The sequence below is a fragment of the Lepidochelys kempii genome, chromosome 2, assembly GCF_965140265.1.
Source record: "Lepidochelys kempii isolate rLepKem1 chromosome 2, rLepKem1.hap2, whole genome shotgun sequence".
NCBI lineage: Eukaryota > Metazoa > Chordata > Testudines > Cheloniidae > Lepidochelys > Lepidochelys kempii.
Window position 1 is genome coordinate 186,331,448 of NC_133257.1, and position 24,400 is coordinate 186,355,847.

General features: G+C 39.4%; 1 protein-coding gene across 46 annotated transcripts in view; it reads left to right on the forward strand.

Moving 5' to 3' along the window:
- Nucleotides 1–24,400, forward strand: part of CLASP2 (cytoplasmic linker associated protein 2) — a 271,237-nt gene that overhangs the window by 119,427 nt on the left and 127,410 nt on the right. For all 46 annotated transcript variants that reach the window (XR_012157456.1, XR_012157457.1, XM_073333055.1 and 43 more), the window contains 7 exons: nucleotides 7,610–7,702; nucleotides 8,101–8,246; nucleotides 12,107–12,242; nucleotides 16,454–16,524; nucleotides 17,809–17,868; nucleotides 20,548–20,625; nucleotides 23,826–23,993. Coding sequence is in view for 44 of the 46 variants with exons in the window: in XM_073333055.1 (XP_073189156.1) it covers nucleotides 7,610–7,702; nucleotides 8,101–8,246; nucleotides 12,107–12,242; nucleotides 16,454–16,524; nucleotides 17,809–17,868; nucleotides 20,548–20,625; nucleotides 23,826–23,993 (752 nt within the window). In the remaining 2 variants the exon portion in view is untranslated. The remainder of the gene's footprint in view (nucleotides 1–7,609; nucleotides 7,703–8,100; nucleotides 8,247–12,106; nucleotides 12,243–16,453; nucleotides 16,525–17,808; nucleotides 17,869–20,547; nucleotides 20,626–23,825; nucleotides 23,994–24,400) is intronic.

Genomic DNA, 24,400 nt, shown 5'->3' on the forward strand with positions numbered 1-24,400 from the left:
AATACAGCTACCCAGAGAACCACTTCCCAGCAGGGAAGTCTGGCCGGCAACTCTATTCCGATTCAGTCTTCTTGCTTCCTGAACCTGTTGTCAATCACAAAAAGTCTACTTTAATGCCCACAAGATCCATAGATTTATTAGGAGCCACCTAGACTCGACTACAGTAAGAGCCTATTTCCCCCTTGGGAGATTTGATGCCATTAATGATCTGATAAAGCAGGTCACTGGAGAAATTCAGGTAGGAGTTCCTTTCCTCACACCTTCACCTGAGAAGACTGTTGTTACCCCTGGGAAGCCCAGATGAACAATCATACTGCAGAAGGCAGGTGGACTCTTCAGGAGACCAGGGTGCATATTAATTTACTAGAATTCAGAGCGGTCCATTGGGCCAGCAACACTTTGGATGTCACTCATCCAATCCTGGCATATCCAAGTAATGCTGGATAATATGATGGCTGTCTTCTACATAAACAAACAAGGGAGAGCAAGATCCCTCTGTGTGTAGAGATTGACTATCGGAAGCCACATAACCCTCTCAGCAGTATACCTATCATGTGCATGGAACTCACTAGCACTCAGTCTCAGTAGGCATTTTTTCACAGGCCACAAATGGGAGATTCATGATTCTGTTCTGAACAAGATCCCCAACCAGTGGGAAACACCATTTTGGGATCTTTTCGTCTTGCAAAAGTACAAGGAACTGCTCCTGTATTGCGCTAGAGCAACTCTGGGCTGCAGCTCAAAGGACGATGCCCTGTCACTACCCTGGACAGACCACCTCTGATACTTTTCCTCCCATCCCCCTAATATAGGAAGCCCTGTAGAAGAACTGGGCTTGGGTAAGCCTCGTTGTGCCCAATTGGCCAAGACAGTTCTGGTTCTTGGAACTCCTGAGATTTTCACCCCCATCCTCCCATTAACATCTGACCACTTCCAGGTCTGCTGACACAACGACAATGCTATAGTCAGGCACCTCAGCCCAGTACACTACATCTCAAGGCGTGGTCTTTGAATAGGGATCAGATGCAGAGCATACATGTTCAGTGGCAGTTCAATCCATTCTTAACCAGAGGAAGGTCTCTACCAAGAGAAGTTCTTTGACCAAATGGAAGTACTTCTCTTCTTCGTTACAACAACACCAGCCATCTCCAGATCCTCTGGAATCCCTGTTTTTGTAAAATACCTACTTACCTGTAAGACATCAGACCTCTCTATCAGTTCCCTTCAGGTAAACCTGCAGCAATCAGAGCTTTTCATCCTCTAATTGAGGATTATCTGTACTCAGCCCATGATGACTAGATTCCTGAAGAGACTTATTAGAACTTTTCCAGCAATGGTGAAACCAACACTTCTGTGGGACCTCAACCTCATCTTTCTGGTTCTCATCAAATCTCACTTCGAACCATTAGCCACCTGTTCTTTGTCCCATCTCTGGATGAAAGTTGTCTTCCTAGTCACCATCACATCAGCCAGGAGGATGAGCAAGCTGGGAGCACTCATGATAGATCCACCATAGACCATCTTCCATAAAGTCTTTCTTTGCCTCCATTCCTAAAGTCATTTCAAAGTTTCACATGTATCAGACTATTCACTTATCAGAATTTTTTCCCCAAACCACATGCCTCTGATGCAGAGAGAAGGCTTCAATCCCTAGATGTCTGATGGCCTTTTATCTGCAAAGAACAAAAGAAATTAGAAAAACACCTAGGCTTTTTATTACCGTAGTAGAGTGATCGAGGTGTAAAGGTCTGTCTGTGCAGAGACTCTTTAAATGGATCTCAGGCTGCATGGAGGAGGTGAAAGTCCATTCAATTAGCGCTCAAGCAACCTCTGCAGCATCTCTGTAAGACGTACTTTTACTAGATGTATGTAGGGATGTAACCTGGAGCTCCATACATGCCTTTACAAGACATTATGCATTAGTCTAGACCGGGGTGGCCAAACTGGCTCGTGAGCTGCGTACGGCTCTTTTACAGTTAGTGTGGCTCCTCCTCTCTCCGCCCTCCCCCCCCCGCCTTTTCTGCCTACCAGACTGAGGGGGTGGGGGGAGCTTGGGGCTTCTGACAGAAATGACTGGTGCCAGTTGGGGGGAGGGCACAATTAAAAGGTTTGGCCCTCCCAATATCTTGAGTCACACACCCCCAGTTTCACCTTCCTCTTTCGCTCAGCGTCCCTTCCCTTCCGCTCCCAGATGTTAGCTCTGTGTGGAAAGGTAGCGGCAAACAGCTGGGAGCTGCACGGAGGGGCCTCTGCTTTAGCTCCTTGGGGAGAGGCAGCAGCAAAAGAAGCGTCTCTCTCTGCAGCTCCCAGCTGTTTCCCGTTACCTCTACCCAAGGCAAAGCCCCCAGCTTGCCAGCTCCAGTAGCTGCAGTGCAGGGAGGGGGCCTGGCAGCACATGACCCCACATGTCCTCCTCACACATCTCCAGAGGCGGGCCTCAGCTCTCAAACTTCTGAAGATGGTCATATGCGGCTCGGAGGGTCAGTAAATTTGGCCATCCCGGTCTAGACTTTTACTACAGTAAACGACCTCAGTTTTCAACATACTACCACTTTCCAGCAACAACAAAATTTGTCAAAAAATTATTGCAAGTTGCTTAAGAGGAACTTACTCAGAGCTCTGTCTCTGACCTACTTCCCTCTGTTGTCTGGAGAAAAACCTGAACTTCAATTTAGCATGTTTCATGAAGGTAGAAAGCAGCATGTTCTGGTTAGATCTGGGGAGCAGAGAAGGGTATGTGAGTGTAGGGGATGGAGTAGAGCAGCGTTTCCCAAACTTTTTTGGCCATGGAACACTTTTTAGCCTATTACGGAACACTTATTATTTTGTAGTCTTTTTTCAAATAAATTGCGTTATTTATGCTCAAATATATTTTATTTTATAAAACAAAGCAAAAATACAAATTTAAAATAACTTGAACTAACAATTTCTAACTGGAAAGCACATATAAAGTAGTACAAAAGTGCAAGAGTCAAAATTAAATTCTAGATTCTTTCGCGGAATACCTCTTCACATCGTGTGGAATACCAGTGTTCTGTAGAACACAGTTTGGGAACAGCTGGAGTAGAGAAATCAGAAGGACTTTGTTAACTTGGTTGTATATGAAAGTGGGTGCTTTCATCACAAAAATTTTCTTAAGCTTCTAATTTTCCTCCTTGTGAAATCTTCCTTATACGTGAACTCTGGAATTGACAGCGTTAATTAACAAGTTGATTTTTGTTTTGTCGAGTTGTTGATTTGTTGGTCAGTCAAACCTTTTTTTTTAAAGGTGAAAAGGTAACCCAAACTGAAAATAGAGGCCTTCTTCAAAATGTATTTTTAAAAAATGTAATACATGTACTAAATGCATTTATTAAAGGAATGTACAAAAGGAACATTGAAAAAAACCCAATTCTAGCTAAGCATCACTAATATACATATTCCTCACATAGATGTGACTGAGATTCTTAAAGTATTTTTCAAACAAATTGTTGGTTTTATTTGTGTCGTAGAGTGCCTAACAATTCAGTCAGGGCTCTATATGTGTACTATATACACATAATGACAGGTTTCAGAGTAACAGCCATGTTAGTCTGTATTCGGAAAAAGAAAAGGAGTACTTGTGGCATCTTAGAGACTAACCAATTTATTTGAGCATAAGCGTTCGTGAGCTACAGCTCACTTCATCGGATGCAAACTGTGGAAAGTGTAGAAGATCTTTTATACACACAAAGCATGAAAAAAAACCTCCCCCCACCCCACTCTCCTGCTGGCAACAGCTTATCTAAAGTGATCACTCTGCTTACAATGTGAATGATAATCAAGTTGGGCTGTATCCAGCCCAAATCCAGGTTTTCTCACCCCTCCTCCCCCCAACACACACACACAAACCCACTCTCCTGCTGGTAATAGCTTATCTAAAGTGACCACTCTCCTTACAATGTGTATGATAATCAAGGTGGGCCATTTCCAGCACAAATCCAGGGTTTAACAAGAACGTCTTGGGGGGGGGGGGGTTAGGAAAAAACAAGGGGAAATAGGTTACCTTGCATAATGACTTAGCCACTCCCAGTCTCTATTCAAGCCTAAGTTAATTGTATCCAATTTGCAAATGAATTCCAATTCAACAGTTTCTCGCTAGAGTCTAGATTTGAAGTTTTTTTGTTGAAGAATTGCAACTTTCATGTCTGTAATTGCGTGACCAGAGAGATTGAAGTGTTCTCCGACTGGTTTATGAATGTTGTTATTCTTGACATCTGATTTGTGTCCATTTATTCTTTTACGTAGAGACTGTCCAGTTTGACCAATGTACATGGCAGAGGGGCACTGCTGGCACATGATGGCATATATCACATTGGTGGATGTGCAGGTGAACGAGCCTCTGATAGTGTGGCTGATGTTATTAGGCCCTGTGATGGTGTCCCCTGAATAGATATGTGGGCACAGTTGGCAACGGGCTTTGTTGCAAGGATAGGTTCCTGGGTTAGTGGTTCTGTTGTGTGGTATGTGGTTGCTGGTGAGTATTCACTTCAGGCTGGGGGCCTGTCTGTAGGCAAGGACTGGCCTGTCTCCCAGGATTTGTGAGAGTGTTGGGTCATCCTTCAGGATAGGTTGTAGATCCTTAATAATGCGTTGGAGGGGTTTTAGTTGGGGGTTGAAGGTGACGGCTAGTGGCGTTCTGTTATTTTCTTTGTTGGGCCTGTCCTGTAGTAGGTGACTTCTGGGAACTCTTCTGGCTCTATCAATCTGTTTCTTCACTTCCGCAGGTGGGTATCGTAGTTGTAAGAATACTTGATAGAGATCTTGTAGGTGTTTGTCTTTGTCTGAGGGGTTGGAGCAAATGCGGTTGTATCGCAGAGCTTGGCTGTAGACGATGGATCGTGTGGTGTGGTCAGGGTGAAAGCTGGAGGCATGTAGGTAGGAATAGCGGTCAGTAGGTTTCCGGTATAGGGTGGTGTTTATGTGACCATCGTTTATTAGCACTGTAGTGTCCAGGAAGTGGATCTCTTGTGTGGACTGGACCAGGCTGAGGTTGATGGTGGGATGGAAATTGTTGAAATCATGGTGGAATTCCTCAAGGGCTTCTTTTCCATGGGTCCAGATGATGAAGATGTCATCAGTGTAGCGCAAGTAGAGTAGGGGCGTTAGGGGACGAGAGCTGAGGAAGCGTTGTTCTAAGTCAGCCATAAAAATTTTGGCATACTGTGGGGCCATGTGGGTACCCATAGCAGTGCCACTGATCTGAAGGTATACATTGTCCCCAAATGTAAAATAGTTATGGGTAAGGACAAAGTCACAAAGTTCAGCCACCAGGTTAGCCGTGACATTATCGGGGATAGTGTTCTTGATGGCTTGTAGTCCATCTTTGTGTGGAATGATGGTGTAGGGGCTTCTGCATCCATAGTGGCCAGGATGGTGTTATCAGGAAGATCACCGATGGATTGAAGTTTCCTCAGGAATTCAGTGGTGTCTCGAAGGTAGCTGGGAGTGCTGGTAGCGTAGGGCCTGAGGAGGGAGTCTACATAGCCAGACAATCCTGCTGTCAGGGTGCCAATGCCTGAGATGATGGGGCGCCCAGGATTTCCAGGTTTATGGATTTTGGGTAGTAGATAGAATATCCCAGGTCGGGGCTCCAGGGGTGTGTCTGTGCGGATTTGATCTTGTGCTTTTTCAGGGAGTTTCTTGAGCAAATGCTGTAGTTTCTTTTGGTAACTCTCAGTGGGATCAGAGGGTAATGGCTTGTAGAAAGTGGTGTTGGAGAGCTGCCGAGCAGCCTCTTGTTCGTATTCCGACCTATTCATGATGACAACAGCACCTCCTTTGTCAGCCTTTTTGATTATGATGTCAGAGTTGTTTCTGAGGCTGTGGATGGCATTGTGTTCCGCACGGCTGAGGTTATGGGGCAAGTGATGCGGCTTTTCCACAATTTCAGCCCGTGCACATCAGCGGAAGCACTCTATTTAGAAGTCCAGTCTGCTGTTTCGACCTTCCTCAGACATTCTTGTTAAACCCTGGATTTGTGCTGGAAATGGCCCACCTTGATTATCATACACATTGTAAGGAGAGTGGTCACTTTAGATAAGCTATTACTAGCAGGAGAGTGGGTTTGTGTGTGTGTGTGTTAACCTGGATTTGGGCTGGAAATGGCCCAACTTGATTATTATTCACACTGTAAGGAGAGTGATCACTTTAGATAAGCTATTGCCAGCAGGAGAGTGGTGTGGGGGGAAGTATTTTTTCATGCTTTGTGTGTATAAAAGATCTTCTATACTTTCCACAGTATGCATCCGATGAAGTGAGCTGTAGCTCAGAAAGCTTATGCTCAAATAAATTGGTTAGTCTCTAAGATGCCACAAGTACTCCTTTTCTTTTTGTATATACACATAAGAAAAAGAAGTCCCTGCCCCAATATTATTTCCATAGTAGAACAATTTTATATTCATACTGGGAAATTAGATTGAAATTTAAACACAATATCATATTGACCTACTGCCTAAACATTTCACTCATGTTGAATTGTAGCTGAATCAAAAAATTAAATTACTAAAATTAGTAAGTCACTGGGGTTGGTGATTTACTTGTTCTATAGACTGAGACTGAAATCTTTCCTGAGATAAAATGTTTATTACAAAATCAATGTTAAACGTTTGTATTAGAAGGCCTTGAATTACAGTTATGTATATAAATAAAAATTTGTGCTAAAATGGACACTGCATTACAAGCTGCCTATGTGAAATTTTGTCCTTAATGTTTTCAAAATTATAGTTCAATTGTTGTCTCTCTCCTCAGGTAAACATGGAAATATTAAGTATCAGGGGATAGCTGATACAGTGTTAGTCTGTATCCACAAAAACAACAAGGAGTCCGGTGGCACCTTAAAGTCTAACAGATTTATTTGAGCGTAAGCTTTCATGGGTAAAAACCCCACTTCTTCAGATGCATGGAGTGAAAATTACAGATGCAGACATAAATATACTGACACATGAAGAGATGAGGAGGTGTCAATTCCAGGAGAGGCAAAACTGTTTTTGTAATGAGCCAGCCACTCCCAGTCCCTATTCCGGCCCAAATTAATGGTGTTAAATTTGCAAATGAATTTTAGTTCTTCTGTTTCTCTTTGAAGTCTGTTTTGTTCAAGTGTAGCTACTTTCAAATCTGTTATAGAATGTCCAGGAAGATTGAAGTGTTCTCCCCCTGGCTTTTGTATGTTACCATTCCTGATGTCTGATTTGTGTCCATTTATTTTTTTACGCAGGGACTGTCATTTGCAAATTTAACACCATTAATTTGGGCTTGAATAGGGACTGGGAGTGGCTGGCTCATTTCAAAAGCAGTTTTGCCTCTTCTGGAATTGACACCTCCTCATCTGTTATTGGGAGTGGATTACATCCACCCTGATCAAATTGGACCTGTCAGCACTGGTTCTCCACTCGTGAGGTAACTCCCTTTTCTTCATGTGTCAGTGTATTTATGTCTGCATCTGTATTTTTCACTCCATGCTTCTGAAGAAGTGGGGTTTTTAGCCATGAAAGCTTATGCTCAAATAAATCTGTTAGTCTTTAAGGTGCCACTGGACTCCTTGTTGTTTTTATGGAAATATTAAGTCTACACTTTATTTGTTTTTAAACAGATCTATTCTAGTCGGGAGCTTGAAGAAACATTAAACAAAATCAGGGAAATTCTCTCAGATGATAAACATGACTGGGATCAGCGAGCCAGTGCGGTATGTTTTTTATCCAAATAGATTGTCCAAACATTGTTCTAAAAAAGCTTTCACAAAATGGTGAAGTATTGACAATTAAGATTAATTCAAGAATTTTTCATGTTAGATACACTTTTAAAGATTGAATTGTTTCTCATATTTTTAAATGGTGTTTGTGTATTCTTACAATATCAGTTTGAAAAAAATAGCCAGACTATATATAGAAATATATTTCTAATGGTGTTTAAGTGGTAATTTTTCCAAAGGACCTCTTCTGAGTCTGTGTGTGTATGCACAAAATTATGTGCACACACATATGTATATGTGCCTTGCAGGTAGCGACACTTGCCTGTAGGCTTTACATATTTTAAAACCTCTGTGTCTGTGCAGTCAGGATAACTGTCTTAATTTTGTTGTAGCTCAAGAAGGTTCGGTCGCTGCTTGTTGCTGGAGCTGCACAGTATGACTGCTTTTTCCAGCATCTACGGTTGTTGGATGGAGCTTTTAAATTATCAGCTAAGGATCTCAGATCCCAGGTGGTTAGAGAAGCATGCATTACTGTAGCGTAAGTACTTGCTTAGTTTTGTATGACCTCAGTTTCAAATGGCACTAGATCTAAATAAGGTATATGGTTAATAACATCAAGATTTAAAAAAAAAAAAAGTCTCAGCTGTGCCAATGCACCATCAGCTAAATATCTGTGTTGAGTTCCTGTGTACAATACCTGTTTGGAGAGTGAAGTCAGGATCTGAAGCTGTAGAAAAATGCATATAATCTAAAGCAGCACTCTTCATTGTAACTGTGGGTGTATTCCATGATGTAGAAGATATGCTATACCGTGGCTGAATAAGACATCAGCTTGAAAGGAGAGGGTTTATATAGAAGAGCAGGGGAATATTTTAGTAAATGAAATATTTTTACACTTAGTAATTTACTAAAGCTGTTCTGAAAAGGTGCATGAATGTATTGTGAATTAAGCATATTAATAGTCATGTTAGCGTTTCATTTGAATTTTCTATTGAGAATAATTCATGTGCTTTATATTTGGATAATGCCTTGTCAAAATGATTTTTTTTGAACAGCAGATGAAGTGTTGCGTGACCTTCAGTGTATATTCACTTAGGTTGGGACAAAGTTTATGTTCTCTTTAGATCATAAGTGCAATTCTTTCATAGAAAAGAAAATCACTTATACCAAAACAAATGAGCCATCATTTGAGTTATGCATTTCAGTCCTTTTGATAACCAAAGTGGATGTGTTTACACATTACAGTCATCACTGTTTACTCATAAAGTTGGGTTCCAAGCCTGAAAACACTTACTCCTGCGTGCTTGTTACCATGACTTCAGTGCGACTACTCATGGTAACAAGCACTGTGCCCAGTAGCATTTTCAGGAGCAGGCTCTTACATTTAATAGTCTAGTCAATTGATTGAAAATAGAAGTAAAATGAGGAACTTCAATATCATATCATATACATGTAAGTGGTCAAATATATTTAATGTAGAGCTGTCAGTTAATCACAGTTAACTCACACCATTAACTCAAAAAATTAATCGCAATTTAAAAAATTAATCACAATTAATCGCACTAAATAGAATACCAATTGAAATGTATTAAATATTTTTGGATGTTTTTCTACATTTTCAATATTGATTTCAGTTACAACACCAAATACAAAGTGCACAGTGCTCACTTTATATTATGATTTTTTTAATTACAAATATATGCACTGTAAAAATGATAAACCAAAGAAATAGTATTTTTCAATTCACCTCATACAAGTACTGAAATACAATCTCTTTATTGTGAAAGTGTAACTTACAAATGCAGATTTTTTTTATTATATAACTGCACTCAAAAACAAAATAGTGTAAAACTTTAGAGCCTACAAGTCCATTCAGTGCTGCTACTTGTTCTGCCAATCACAAAAACAAACAAGTTTGTTTACATTGACGGGAGATACTGCTGCCTATTTCTTATTTACAGTGTCACCTGAAAGTGAGAACAGGCGTTTGCATGGCACTTTCATAGCCAGCGTCACAAGGTATTTACATGTCAGATATGCTAAACATTTGTATGCCCCTTCCATGCTTCGGCCTCCATTCCAGAGGACATGCTTCCTTGTTGATGATGCTCATTAAAAAAATACTGCATGAATTAAATTTGTGACTGTACTGCTTGGGAGGAGAATTATATGTCTCCTGCTCTGTTTTACCCGCATTCTGCATATATTTCATGGTATAGCAGTCTCGGATGATGACCCAGCACGTTATTCATTTTAAGAACACTTTCACAGCAGATTTGACAAAACATGAAGAAGGTACCAATGTGAGATTTCTAAAAATAACTACAGCACTCAACCCAAGGTTTAAGAGTCTGAAGTGCCTTCCAAAATCTGAGCGGGATGAGGTGTGGAGCATGCTTTTAGAAGTCTTTAAAAAGAAAAAAGAAAAAGAGTACTTGTGGCACCTTAGAGACTAACCAATTTATCTGAGCATAAGCTTTCGTGAGCTACAGCTCACTTCATCGGATGCATACTGTGGAAACTGCAGAAGACATTATATACACAGAGACCATGAAACAATACCTCCTCCCACCCCACTCTCCTGCTGGTAATAGCTTATCTAAAGTGATCACTCTCCTTACAATGTGTATGATACACATACAGTCATACACACTGTAAGCTATTACCAGCAGGAGAGTAGGGTGGGAGGAGGTATTGTTTCATGGTCTCTGTGTATATAATGTCTTCTGCAGTTTCCACAGTATGCATCCGATGAAGTGAGCTGTAGCTCACGAAAGCTTATGCTCAGATAAATTGGTTAGTCTCTAAGGTGCCACAAGTACTCCTTTAAAAAGCAACACTCTGATGCGGAAACTACAGAACCCAACCACCAACAAAGAAAATCAACCTTCTGCTGGTGGCATCTGACTCAGATGATGAAAATGAACATGCGTCAGTCCGTACTGCTTTGGATCATTATCAAGCAGAACCCATCATCGGCATGGAAACATGTCCTATGGAATGATGGTTGAAGCATGAAAGGACATATGAATCTTTAGTGCATCTGGCATGTAAATATCTTGCAACGCCAGCTACAACACTGCCATGCGAATGCCTGTTCTCACTTTCAGGTGACATTGTAAACAAGAAGCAGGCAGCATTATCTCCTGCAAATTGTAACCAACCTTGTTTGTCTTAGTGATTGGCTGACCAAGAAGTAGGACTGAGTGGACTTGTAGGCTCTAAAGTTTTACATTGTTTTATTTTTGAATGCAGTTATTTTTTGGTACATAAGTCTACATCTGTAAGTTTAACTTTCATGGTAAAGAGATTGCACTACAGTACTTGTATGCGGTGAATTGAAAAATTTCTGTTTTTTTTACAGTGCAAATATTTGTATTCAAAAATAAAGTGAGCACTGTACACTTTGTTTTGTGTTGTAATTGAGATTAATATATTTGAAGATGTAGTAAACATCCGAAAATATTTAAAATAAATATTGTTGTTTAATAGTGCGATTAATCACAATTAATTTTTTTAATTGCTTGACAGCCCTAATTTAATGTTCATGGTATTCTCAGAGATGCACAAACAGAAATAAACATTTTTTTCTATGGTGCTGGGGGCTTTCCCTCAACAAATTAAGAAAAAAAAATCCATATTTTACCACAGGGTAGACAGACACACTTCCTTTTAAATGCGTCTTCACAAAATACATTATTTAACCCTTTGGTACTCAGCATGTCACTTGCTTCTGATTACAAGCGCATCTTGCATTTGCTCTGCACTGGTGAAACCTTTGCTCTGAGCAGTGGAGAGTTAAATTGCTATGAGTATGGAAATCATCATCTACTCTGAACTTATGGCCACAACCCTTGAATAAATGAGATGGGGAGGGACTGCAGATTTCATGCATGGGTAACTATGACACATTTTATAGTTTGCCTGTGGCAGGATAAATTATTATGTGAACTCAAAATGTCACTTAATGTCATTAGAATAAATACTGTGTTAAATTACTTTTAGATTTCAATTTTAATATATTGCATTTACAATGAATGCTTTATGTCCTTGAGAATAGTCACATGAATGTTTTGTTTTCCAAGTTATACTGTCATGGTATGGTGAGAAACAAAAATAACACTGTAAGTCCTAAGTAACTGTACACATTTAAACTTCAAGTTTTTAAAATGTGATATTTTATATGTAATCTTAATTGTGAGGAAGCCTAAGTCTGAGAGAGAAAATTACTTATTAATGTTTAAACTTTCAAGTTGTCTGCAAGGTAAACAATGTGGTGTTCATGAATTCCATTGTTTGGAAAAATCAGTCTTTAAAATGTGTGATTAACTTTCCATTTCTTATTTTGAGGCCATAAAATTATTTTTATTAACTAATTTTATTTCATTTCCTGAACAGTCATCTTTCAACAGTTTTGGGAAACAAGTTTGACCATGGGGCTGAAGCCATTGTGCCTACTCTTTTTAATCTGGTCCCTAACAGCGCCAAAGTTATGGCAACTTCTGGCTGTGCTGCAATCAGATTTGTCATTCGTGTAGGTATTCCTCTGATGGTATTTTATGGATTTGTTTGATAAAAAGTAACTCTACTCAGCTAGTCACTCCTAGCAAAAATCTGTTGCCAGTTTAATATATATTCCATATTTACATAGTCATTGTTTTAAAGACTGAACTGTAAGTTTTGCCCTGGACAAGTAATTTTTTTGACAGATGAACAAAATGTCTTTATTCATCATCCATCACCACCATCATGGTAAAGGGAGGGCGAGGAGATATTGTGAAGGGCAAGTGCATTTTCATAGATGCATAGATTCATAGATATTTAGGTCAGAAGGGACCATTATGATCATCTAGTCTGACCTCCTGCACAACGCAGGCCACAGAATTTCACCCATCACTCCTGCAAAAAACCTCACTCCTATATCTGTGCTATTGAAGTCCTCAAATCGTAGTTTAAAGACTTCAAGGAGCAGAGAATCCTCCAGCAAGTGAACCGTGCCCCATGCTACGGAGGAAGGCGAAAAACCTCCAGGGCCTCTTCCAATCTGCCCTGGAGGAAAATTCCTTCCCGACCCCAAATTTTTTGTTGTTGCAGTGTTTGCATACCCTAAGGCACTTCTGAAAAACCCCACCCTTAGGCATCTAAATAGGGACTTAGGAGCCTAACTTTAAGCTCCTAGTTTTGAAAATATGGGCCACTATCTTTTTTTTTAATTGAAAATTGAGAAAATCTGCACCACTTTGTAGTCCTCATTCATTAACATTTTTGTTTCACTGTGGCCTTCATGACTGTTTTGCGAGGCTGGGCTATCTGTTAAGTGTATACCAAGAAATAACATTATCTTGAGGGAATGGCAAAGTGAATTAAACTGTGGATTCGCTAGTAATCAAAACATCCATTTTATTTAAATAAAAAAAATTGGACTGTCTGTAGTTTATATATAAAAAGCTCTGACCCTCTTTAGCTTTTACAAGTAGTACTTACTATTTTACACTGAGCTTATCCACACTACAGCTGGAGCTGGGGTTGTTTGTTTTTGTAAACTGTTAGAGATCCACTCAGCTTAACTAGCTACAAGTGCTTCTGTGGCATCCACACCTAGTACTCTTCCTAACCATGGAGTATTCTGGGACATCCTGGGCAGCTGTCTGTTAGAACCCAAGGAACAACTGCTTGTGCTAAGGACCATGGGTGGTGGTCTTCCAGAGCATTCTGGGATGTCTAACTGCACAATTGGGAGAGGAGGAGGGAGTAGTTTTTCCAGTTACAATGGCATGAGTTGGGGTGTCTGTACACCCCAAAATTATTATTTCTGGTTGCTCACAGAAGCCAAACTATATATCAGGCTAGTTAGGTGTCAGGGGGTAAGATACAAAAAGTGAATATAACCAATGATTTGCTTATAGCAATTTAATGGGGGAAAAAGCTTATGACCGTGCTTAAACTTACGTCCACATAAGAATAACAGATGATAACATACCAGGTAATAAATTTGACAGTCAGATAATTCCCATCCCAGTGTGCCCCTAAGCCTTATCAAACAGATAGCTTTTGCAGTGTGCCTTTAAGGTCAGCAAATTTGAGCTCTTTTGTACCAGACACTGGAAATGAGCCAAAGGACCCTCACAGAAAACACCCTACCCTCTGGCTTGTCTCTGTAATCACGAAGGGTCAAGCACCTTGACTGATATTATTCATGGCGGTAGGGTACGGGGGGGTGGGGGGAGGTGATCTGTCGGGGCAGGTCCCAGGCTATTTTGGACTTAATAGGTCAAAGCTAACACTTCGAACACCTCCTAAAAACCAGCTGGCTGCCAGCGTAGATGCTGGGGTACTGGTGTCTTGTGCTGTTAGTGAGAGATCCCACTTATTCTGCAGCAGTTTCAGTCACTGAATGGGCTTAAGGAGATTTACTCCCACCTCCAGTCTTGTTTGCCCTTTCATTGTGTTTCCTGTTCTCTGCCTTGTCAGTGCTTAGTGTAGTCTGTTTTCCCTTTGAAAACCAGTAGAAGCAGATCATGGCAAGAGTGGACATCAGGGTGAGGAATCTTTTCCACCACCAGAGAGGTGGGACTTAGCTCAGGCAGTTGAGCACTGGCTCCAGTGTTTAAGCTGTTGAAGTGGGATTCTGTTAAAAATAAATGTATCTGTGGACAACATTAAAGTTGTCTTATTAATGCAATCTTGAAGTCCAATTTAAAGGAAGCCCTAGGCCAATGTTCCATGTATTTCAGAAATATTTGATTACCTAAATAATTTTGTGCATTTTTCTAATTCCTCTGTAATGCATTTTTCTGAAAGGCCTGTGTCATGATGTAAATAGCTCTAGAGACCAAATATTGTAAAACAAGGTTGTTGCCTCTATTTAAAACATCGTGTTCCTTCCCCAGTAGGGTCTCATTACCACATGCCTTATATGTTGATCACATGCCCTTATTCATTGATGAAAACAGTACAAAGTACTAATGAATTGATATTAATTTTTAAAAGTCAATGTTAAGTGAAAAATACAACAAATCAGTTGCTGTTCTGGAATTTTCTATGTCTGTGTAATTTTCTATATTTTTAATGTTGAAAGTAGGCAGTGCATTGAAAACTGAGAAGAATCCTGCTGTTATGAGAGGTTCACATGGTCATGTGTCACATTCACAAGCTATGGGGAAAAAAATACCATGCACTGAATGGGTTGCTGATAATACAGTTTAAAAAAGGCCATGCAGTCTTTATATTATTTATAACAGTTTACTTTTTATGCTACACTTCTGCATGCTTTACTAGGCACTGCCTTGAATATTTTCATATGCATTTAATAGGTTAATTTACTTTTACATAGGATGTATTTACAACCCTACCAAATTCATGGTCCATTCTGATCAGTTTCATGGGCAGAGGGTTTTAAATTGTTCAGTTTCACGTTTTCACTGTTTACATCTGAAATGTCATGGTGTTGTAACTGGGGTGTCCCGACCCAAAAGAGGGTTGTGTGTGTGTGGGGGGGGGGGGTCGCAAAGCTGATGTAGGGGGATCATCGGATTGCCACCATCACTTCTGCCCTTCTTTCAAAACTGGTCTCTGAAGGCAGCAGCCATGCAGCTTGCTGCAGCTGGGGGAGATTCCTGGACGTCGAGGTGGTGCTGGGAGCACCCATGCTGTGGGCTCCTAGCTGCTAGACCTGGCCAGGCTGGAGAGGACTTCCTCTAGCTCTGCACAGCTGCTCTAGGGGGGAGATCAGACCCACCTTTGGGTTACCTCCCCCAGCTGCAGGAAGCTCCACGACTGCGCTGCTTTCAGAGTCCAGCTCTGAAGGCAGCAGCCACCTAGCTTTCTGCAGCTGGGGGAAATTTGTGGAGGTGGGTCTGATCTGCCCTGTGCTGCTGGCAGCAGCCACAGAGCTTCCTACAGCTGGGTAAGATACCGGAAGGTGTGTCTGATCTCCCCCCGAGAGCGGCCATGCAGGCGAAGAGGAAGTCCCGTGCCCTCCCTGGCTTGGTGGACTAGCAGCTGGAGCCTGGTGAATGGTAGGAGCTCCCGGCTGGGGCACCCCTAGCCCTGCCATTCCCCCACCCCCTCCAATAGCTAGATTTCACAGGGGAGGGTCTGATTTCATGGTCCTTGACATGTTTTTCACAGCCATGAATTTGGTAGGGCTCTAGATATATTACATGTAGTTATTACTTCAGTTATATATTTGGCAATGAGGTAAATTCAATCTTTTAACAGAATGACCTCTCTTGATTCTAGCAAAATGATACCCATAAAACGTTCCAAAGTACCTTCATTTACTTTTCTGCTTTAATGTTTTACTTGTATACCTCACTGTCGTATCTGTTGCTGTTTCATTAAAGGTGTTGATTAGAATAATATCTGAAATTGTATGGAAGCAACATCAATTTAGATTTTCTCTGGAGAAACAGATATGGTACATTTGAGCCTTTAAAGGTTTCTTTTGGTGGCTAAATGTTACATAAATGAGAAAATTGGGTTATAGTCAAAAATGTTTTTCCTTAGATTTTTTTTATATCTTAATTTTACATATGTTCATGACCTAGTTAGGAAAGTGTACTTTTACAGACATTCTAAATTTGGATTAAACAATTAACATTTAAAATCCTATATTTTATTATCATTATTTTATCTGTTGCTGAAAAACTATTTACTATGTTCATTTGAAATTTAGCACTCTGATTTCAGGAATGTTTTTGGCATTGGCTATGTTGTGTTATAACATTTATGGATTTTTTTCAGCATACCCATGTGCCCAGACTCATACCTTTAATAACGAGCAACTGTACTTCAAAATCAGTTGCTGTCAGGAGGTAAGTATTTTATAAATAACAAATTGTTAAAACTGTTAGTTTGTATTCCTTAATTTTATAATAGACTACTAGCAAAATTATCTTCAAAATGGTATATTTTTATTGCAGTCACTGTAGATATAATGTGAAAATCTGTTATCTAATATGCTACCACGCACTACAGATAATTGAGATTCAACAAAGTAAGCCACTTGTCCACATGCTGATAATGAGTGAAAAACTTTCCCTAGCAAATATGTGAGGGGGCCTCAACTTTCAATTTCTGCAGAATTGAAGCTTTCATTTTTTTTTTTAAGTTTCAAGCTTATTTTACGCAAAAGTAACCTTCCAAATGGAACCTAAATGTAAATAAATAAAGTTTTTTCCAAAACTGCAGAGCTCCAGTGCTTTTGCTGCCATAGATTTCCTAAGCAGCAGTAGACTGAAATTAACATTACTCTGGTCAGTTTTGCTGCTGCGGTTCAGAACCCACTGAGCAACCGTGAATGTGTCAAATTTATGTCACTTTTGTGCTAATGCCACTACTTTCTAAATCTGTGAACAGCAGCAGAGGCAGACACAGAGGTTATTCATGGGGGAAGGGACAGCTTAGAAGCATTATAGATTTTTGCCTCCCACTCTTACAGCTCCCTGAAGGGCTTCAATGGAGTAGTGAGACCTGCCCTTCTGTGGAACAGGGGAGGGATAGAGTAGCAGAGACCCTCCTCCACTTGAAGCAGTCAGAAGTTTATGCAGGGGGACAAAAAGATGGAAAGTTCCTTGCATCTTTCAGTGCGTTGGTGATTGGACTTTTAAATTTATAAGACACCAGCTAGCTACAGACTGTTACAAAAGATGATCCTACCAAGCAAGGAACAGGACTTGCTGTCTTGTCAAAAACCCACCAACCTCCTTCTCCTCAACAGGTTTGGTGTGGTTGATTTTTCTCACTGGGGAATTGCCATTTGACTTAGCTGGTGGGCCTTTTGTGCTAAACATGTTAAAGCAGATGTATTTGTAGTAACGCCTGTTGAACGTCAAGTGGTCATATGAACCATTTCTGCTTTTTAAAATGTAATGTGATTGCATATAAAGTGGTAAAATATAAACAGTGTGCAAAGTAATAACATTTTCTACCATTACAACATAAGAAGCCAAACAATTTCCTAGTATGCTAAGTGTGAGATATTTTATTATATGCAGTTATTATTTTCCAGGAGGAAAAAGAACAAAGCTATCACCTATTATTTCAGCAAAGTAGAGAACTGCAGGTTTAAAAAAATTTTTTTTTCTATTTTGTTTTAGACGCTCCTTCGAATTTTTAGACCTGTTACTGCAGGAGTGGCAAACTCATTCACTGGAAAGGTAGGAGCAGAGTGTTCCTTTTTGTCATCTAGAAAAGTTTTCAATGAATTTCAAAAGAAAAATCCCTTCATTTGAATCCTACAACTAGACCACTTAACTAATTTGTGAAATAGTATAGTTATACAGAGTAAAAGTCTATTTGCTCTTATGAGTTGTCCTATCAGTGTTTTATTGCTGCTGTTTAAACTTACCTTGGGATTTAGAACTGGTATACAAATACTTACCTGAAATTAAAAGGTTTGTTTAAATTTTGTATTCATAGATTCATAGATACTAAGGTCAGAAGGGACCATTATGATCATCTAGTCCAACCTCCTGCACAATGCAGGCCACAGAATCTCACCCACCCACTCCTGCGAAAAACCTCTCACCTATGTCCCGGCTATTGTTTCTCTTAGCATTAATGTGATGAAAACATCAATTTATGCTCCAGTAAAACAACTGTATTTTGAAGAGAACCTATTTTTCTTCAAGTTATTGTCCCTAGAGGTGTTGTATGTCATATGTGTGCACACCCATGCACTTTACATCAAATTTTTTGTCAGCATGCCCTCATGACCATGCCTTTGACCTACTCATCTGTATGCTCCATTACAAGTATATATAGGGAGTGATGGTCCTCCTCAACTGCTTGCAGCTTGAGACAGTGTTGTGGTATCTGCTATATAGCTACACAGCTTGTTTATTGTTTTATGAAGTATTTCTTTTTGTTAGTTAGCTTTTCATTTATTTTATAGTCCAAACGTGTGCTTGGCGGGTGGGGGGTGTTCCCTCTTCCTTTTTTGTGGTCGGGGCCTCTGTTGCCCTCAGCCCATGTTTTTTTGTAGCCTTTCCTACACGGATTATGAAAACTCAGGACGTCCATTAGTGTTTGTATTAATCAGTGTTCTAGTGATTTTAATTGTAATTTGGTTGTTGAGATGTTAGCTATGTTTTTTTTTTTTTTGTGGGGGGGGGAGGGGGGATGCAAGAAGGACCTGTAATCTCTTTAAAACATTATTACTATTCCTTCAATAAATAATGGTTACAAATTAAGTTCTGATGATACAGTGTCTCTGGAATTTTAATCCTAACCTTAGAAAGAAAAGAAAATAATACAAAATTCAATCTTGTTATTACCAGAAGTGCTTTCCAGATTGGTATTGTTGTACAATCTGTGTGTTTGGCTGCATAGATGCAAGATTGTTCTATCTTCTCTCCCAATAAACTAAACAGTTACACAACTTTTTTGTATAGAGCGCAAAATAGGATCATGATGTTGGAAATACTGTGACTGAATATTTTTTCTAAGGAAAAGTATGTTACGCACCAGTGGCCTAGATTAGTCTACAGTAAAATGAGCTGGAAAATATTTTACACTTTACTCAGTGATACACAATAGACTATGTATTGCTAGCATGTTGAATCAGAGAGGTAAAAATATATCTCAGTTCCCTAAGAAAAGACAAAATCACTATTTTGCTGTGACAGTATTTGATAGGTATTATACTGACTGACAATATTCAGTGATTTTAAATCCAGTCAGAAAAGGATGTAAATAAAACATATTAAGCTAGGTACTTAATCACCATAATCACAGTAGTATCTGAGCATCTACAGACTTAAATGTATTTAACCTCATTAACACTCTGGTGAGGTAGGAAAAGTAGTATTTGTCACAGATGGGGAGCTGAGGTACAGAGCGATTAAATGATTTGCCTAAGGTCAAATAGGAAGTCTGTAGCAGAGCTGGGAACTGAACCTAACCTCCTAAATCCTTGTCCAATAACTTAAATGCAAGATCATCCTTTCCTAATACTGTGGTGATAACTTATAAGTAATGAGAATTCTTTGCTTTCAACTAGTAGTACAGTATTTTTGAGTAAATAATCATTTTCAATCCAGTAGTATGGTATTTTTATTCTGCAGTAATTGATTGATTGATTCAAAAGACTGATTATTCAAAAACTAATTTTTAGGGAATACAATGGACAGACACTTTATCTTTGTACTTATTCAAGATAAGAGAAGGGTTTATTAGCCTATTTTCTATCACTGTTCAATATATTGACTTCTTTACTATACATGCATCTCCTTAAAATTGAAAGGTACTTTCAAGCATACCTGTCTTTAACAATGAGCCCTAGTCAGCAAGCAGGCACAGATTCCATCTTCCGAAGCAGGAATAGCTGGGGCCTGACAGCCTACCTGTGCATCTTAAAAAGGGATTGTTATGTCATTATGGCTCTGATGCCTTTCGTGACTTGCATCTGCGAGAAGGAAGGTCCAGGCCCAATATCAGGATCACTGTGGGTTGGTCTACAGTATAATAAAAGACCTTTGGCACAGCCGCAGCAGGTCCAGGTCAGTTGACTCATGCTGTGGGGCTAAAAATTGCAGTGTAGATGTTTGGGCTTAGGCTGGAGCCTGGGCTCTGAGTCCCCGCGACGGGGACAGGTCTCAGAGCTCAGACTCTAGCCCGAGCCTAAATGTCTATACTGCAATTTTTAGCCCTACAGCTTGAGCCCCTTCAGCCTAAGTTATTTGACCCAGCTCCGAAACTTGGTGCTGTGTGTTTTTAATTGCAATGTATATGTACTCTGTATGACTTAGAGAAAATGAATTTACAAGTATGTAATTACTTTGATATAATTAAATTTGTAATAGTAAAAACTAGTATGAGATATGTTTGTCTTCTAGGCATGCAACTGTCTTGGTTGAAACCATCAAGAAGGGCATTCATGATGCTGATGCTGAGGCAAGAGTGGAGGCAAGAAAGTAAGAATTTTGAGTGAACTTGTAACCTTGGTTGAAAGATTCGACATTTTATGCCAAGGGGACGGAAGTCTATGTATTGTAGTATTCTTAAGGTATTTAACTGTTAATCTCTGAATAATCTGGTTGAAATTGATCATTTAATATAATACCAAAATGAACATTTGTTTCCATGCAAAGCTCCCTACCTAATTTAGTAAAGCTTAGAACAGTTACTGGTTTTTGTTTTCGAAAATCTGATGACTTCAGTAAAATAGGAGTATTGTGGATCAGTATTTCTGCCTAATCGGTCCCTTACATCCATTAGTACAAAAAATCATTGAACAACTAACAGTTCTTCTGTTAAAACAGAAAATAATTCTGCTCATCCTCCTATGCCTGTTTTCTGCAGGGACAAGAAAATAAAATAAATTATACCTATCTATATTTTGTCAATAAAGGTAACGAACAGTTCTTTGAAATATAATAAGGAAGCATATAAGTAGCATGAAAATGACCATTTAACGTTGGTACCTTTTTTCATGCAAGGTTTTAACTTGGAATCTGCCCTTCTTTGTGACAAGAATGCTTTTTATTTTCTGTTATAAAAGATGCTTTTTTCTATAGGTGGTTCACTGCTTGTCACATATGGAGTCATACAGTTACACAAGAATAAAACACAAGTATAAGAAGTAAAACTGAAAATTAATGGATAAGGCTAGTGTTCAACCCCTACTCTTTTCATAATCTGTTTCAAATACATTAAAACCAAATGCACAAAAATACCCTTCATCAGATACTAAATTTACAGATTTAAATGCTCAAAGTTTAGTAAGTGAAAAAGTTAAAATCCTTATTGCAGCACTACCTCACATAGCACACACTTTTAATTTCTAGTTACTGTTAAATATAAACTGAAAAATGTACGGTGTGTGCAATGTGAGAGTTTCTTAAAGAACCATAAGTTTATTTTCTTTTGGTAGATTAAATCTGTGAACATAATGTGTATCAACATAGCTTTGTGACATTTAATTTCCTTGCTTTCATTTCAAGAACACTGAGCAGGGAAGACAAAATTACTCCTACTTTGCCTGTCAGCCGGTGGTGGTACAGACCCATGGAACATGTGTGATTGGCACAATTTTCACAAACTAGCTGGCCAGGCCTGACAGACCATTTGGTTTGAAATCAGAGTTTTCCTTCTCCTAGGTGAACTGCCTGTGCTGGGGGATGAGCTCCATCTGCCTGATAGAGGCACAGAGAGGTGAAGTGACTTGCCCAAGGTTACCCATCAGGTCAGTGGCAGAGCCAGGAATAGAACCCAGGTGTCCTGAGTGCAGTCCTGTAGCCTCTCCACTGTACCACCTTGCCTAGCAGTGAAAATAAAACTTCCAGTACTTATTGTTAGCATTCAAATGGTCCCAGTTAGGATTTGAAATCCTCACCTGATTGTGATAAATGGAACTGGGGATGGCTAAATTCACTTCTGATGGCTGCTTTAGTTTGGCTGTAGACCGTTAAGGCAGACCACTGCTGCAATGCCACGAGGCCAGTCTTTTACATTTGGGTAATGTGCAATGAATTCTGAATTACATGAAAAGTACATCTGTTTAAAATGCAGAATCAATATCTAGTATTTCTCAATGTTATTTCTCAAGCACCTTCTGTTTTCCAAAATAATAATTTACTTCAAAGGCAAACTCTGAAGCAAAATTAAATCACCATAAATCTTAACTAACATTTAAAAAAAAATTCCCTTTTGAGAAAAGCCCTTTATATTCTGCTGGTTCACTGAAAGTTTCTTAAACTGGATCATTCTGTGACATCATAGATACTATTGACTGCTAATATTTGATGGTGTATTCTGGGGTATCTTCAGTGAGCAGGAAATATCAAAAGAGTTTCACAGAGAATGTGATGGGAGGACAGAAGTTATTTTGGAAAGATTAGTTCAGACTTTCGTGCTAGATGCCTCCATAACCTGGCTAGTGGGGAAGCATTCAGCACATATTTCAGTGCTGGTGTGACTGGGGTCCCGGGGGAGCCACTCTGAGATTGCTCAATTAGGGCAAACTGCAAAGAATGGGGCAGAGAATCCCCAAGACTGGTGGTTATTCTGATACTTAGATTTACCAACCCAACAACAGAACAGCTTCTGCAGTACCTTACTGGTTACCCAGAAGCCAAAAACAGTTCCCTAAAAGCAACCCAGTCTTTGGGCTCCCAACCAGACAGCCAAGTCAAATATGATGAGGTGTATTGAAAATCTTGTACATCATCTGAAAAGTTCTACGATTCCCAAAAGATCGGACACATTACCCACCAAGTTAATGAATATTTCAGATCTTACCCAAATACATGCTTGTAGCCCATTTCTTATTAACTAAACTAAAATTTACTAACAAAGAAAAGAGAGACTACTGATTTAAAAGATCATTATACATACAGACATGAATGTTGTTGTTAGGTCAATTTCGTAGTGGAGATGGTGAGCTTTAGAGTTGTACAGAGTTCTTTTAGAATTAGTCCATAGGTTCAGTCCAATGTTCAACGTCAGGGTGATCCAGATTGCACTGGAGATCTCAGTCTTGTGGTCCAAACTCCCCCAATGAAGCATAAGCAAATTTGAGATGAAAGGATCAGGTCCCAAGAGTTTTTATAGAGATTTTTTGCAGCCTCTTGCCAGCCTGCAGTCCTTGTGTGAACAACAGTCTTTTGAAGTAACCTTCTCTTTCCTAAGCATCACTGGTTGTTGGCTACATTGATTAGTATAAGATAATTATTAATTAAGCAGTTCATAGAAGGTTTACTACTAACTTCAAAGTGAAATATAGGCAATGACGTTGTCACATCCAAGTTTCATCTAAATGTTAATACTCCCTTTTGATCTCTGAATCAATAGAAACTGTCTGTTTACATGGTTAACATTAGCAAGATATAAGTAAACACATTCAATTAGTATTACCTCTAATTCTCTAACAATACAGGTTTCCATTTCAAAGCTCTAGTCTATATAACATGAAATGGCCCTAATTACCATTTACATACTTTTTTAATGTGTTTCTAAAGGTTGAATTTGGGTCAGTTAGCCTACTAGTTGTGTAACCCTTTCTAGCCTGTGTCACAGCTGGATTTTCATTTTTTCTTAGTAGTTTAAAAAAAAAATTAACAAACAAAAAACAAACCCTGTAACAATTCTACCTGGCTATTCTTTTATTTTGTAGGACTTACCTGGGTCTTAGAAGTCACTTTCCTGGTGAAGCAGAGGCCCTGTACAATAACCTTGAGCCGTCATATCAAAGAAGTCTCCAGACTTACTTGAAGAATTCTGGCAGTGTAGCATCTCTCCCTCAGTCAGACAGGTCATCTTCAAGTTCACAGGAGAGCCTCAAGTAAGTGTCAAATGATTCCCAGTTTGAAAGAATAAAAATTGTCTGGTTCTAATGTGCCTACACTTCATCTGAACAGTGGAGTAGTGAGAGTTCCATGATGAACAAAAATGAGTTAATTTTATCTTCTCAAGTACTGCTTCAGTTTTCTTTTTCAGTATTGTTCTAATTGCCAAAATGAAGTTGAAATTGGCACTTAGCTGAAATTGACACAGTACTGCTATCCTCAATAGGTACACCTTCTCTTCATTTAGAAGCCTCATGGGAAAAGGACTGGCCTTCATAAATAGAAGCTGCATGTGGTGATGGAAAGAGTAGTATGTGGTGGTTCTATCCTTCAAATTATGGAAGACATCCCGAACATATGAGGTTCTGTTCTTAGATCACATCTTCTATAGGCTACAAAAGAA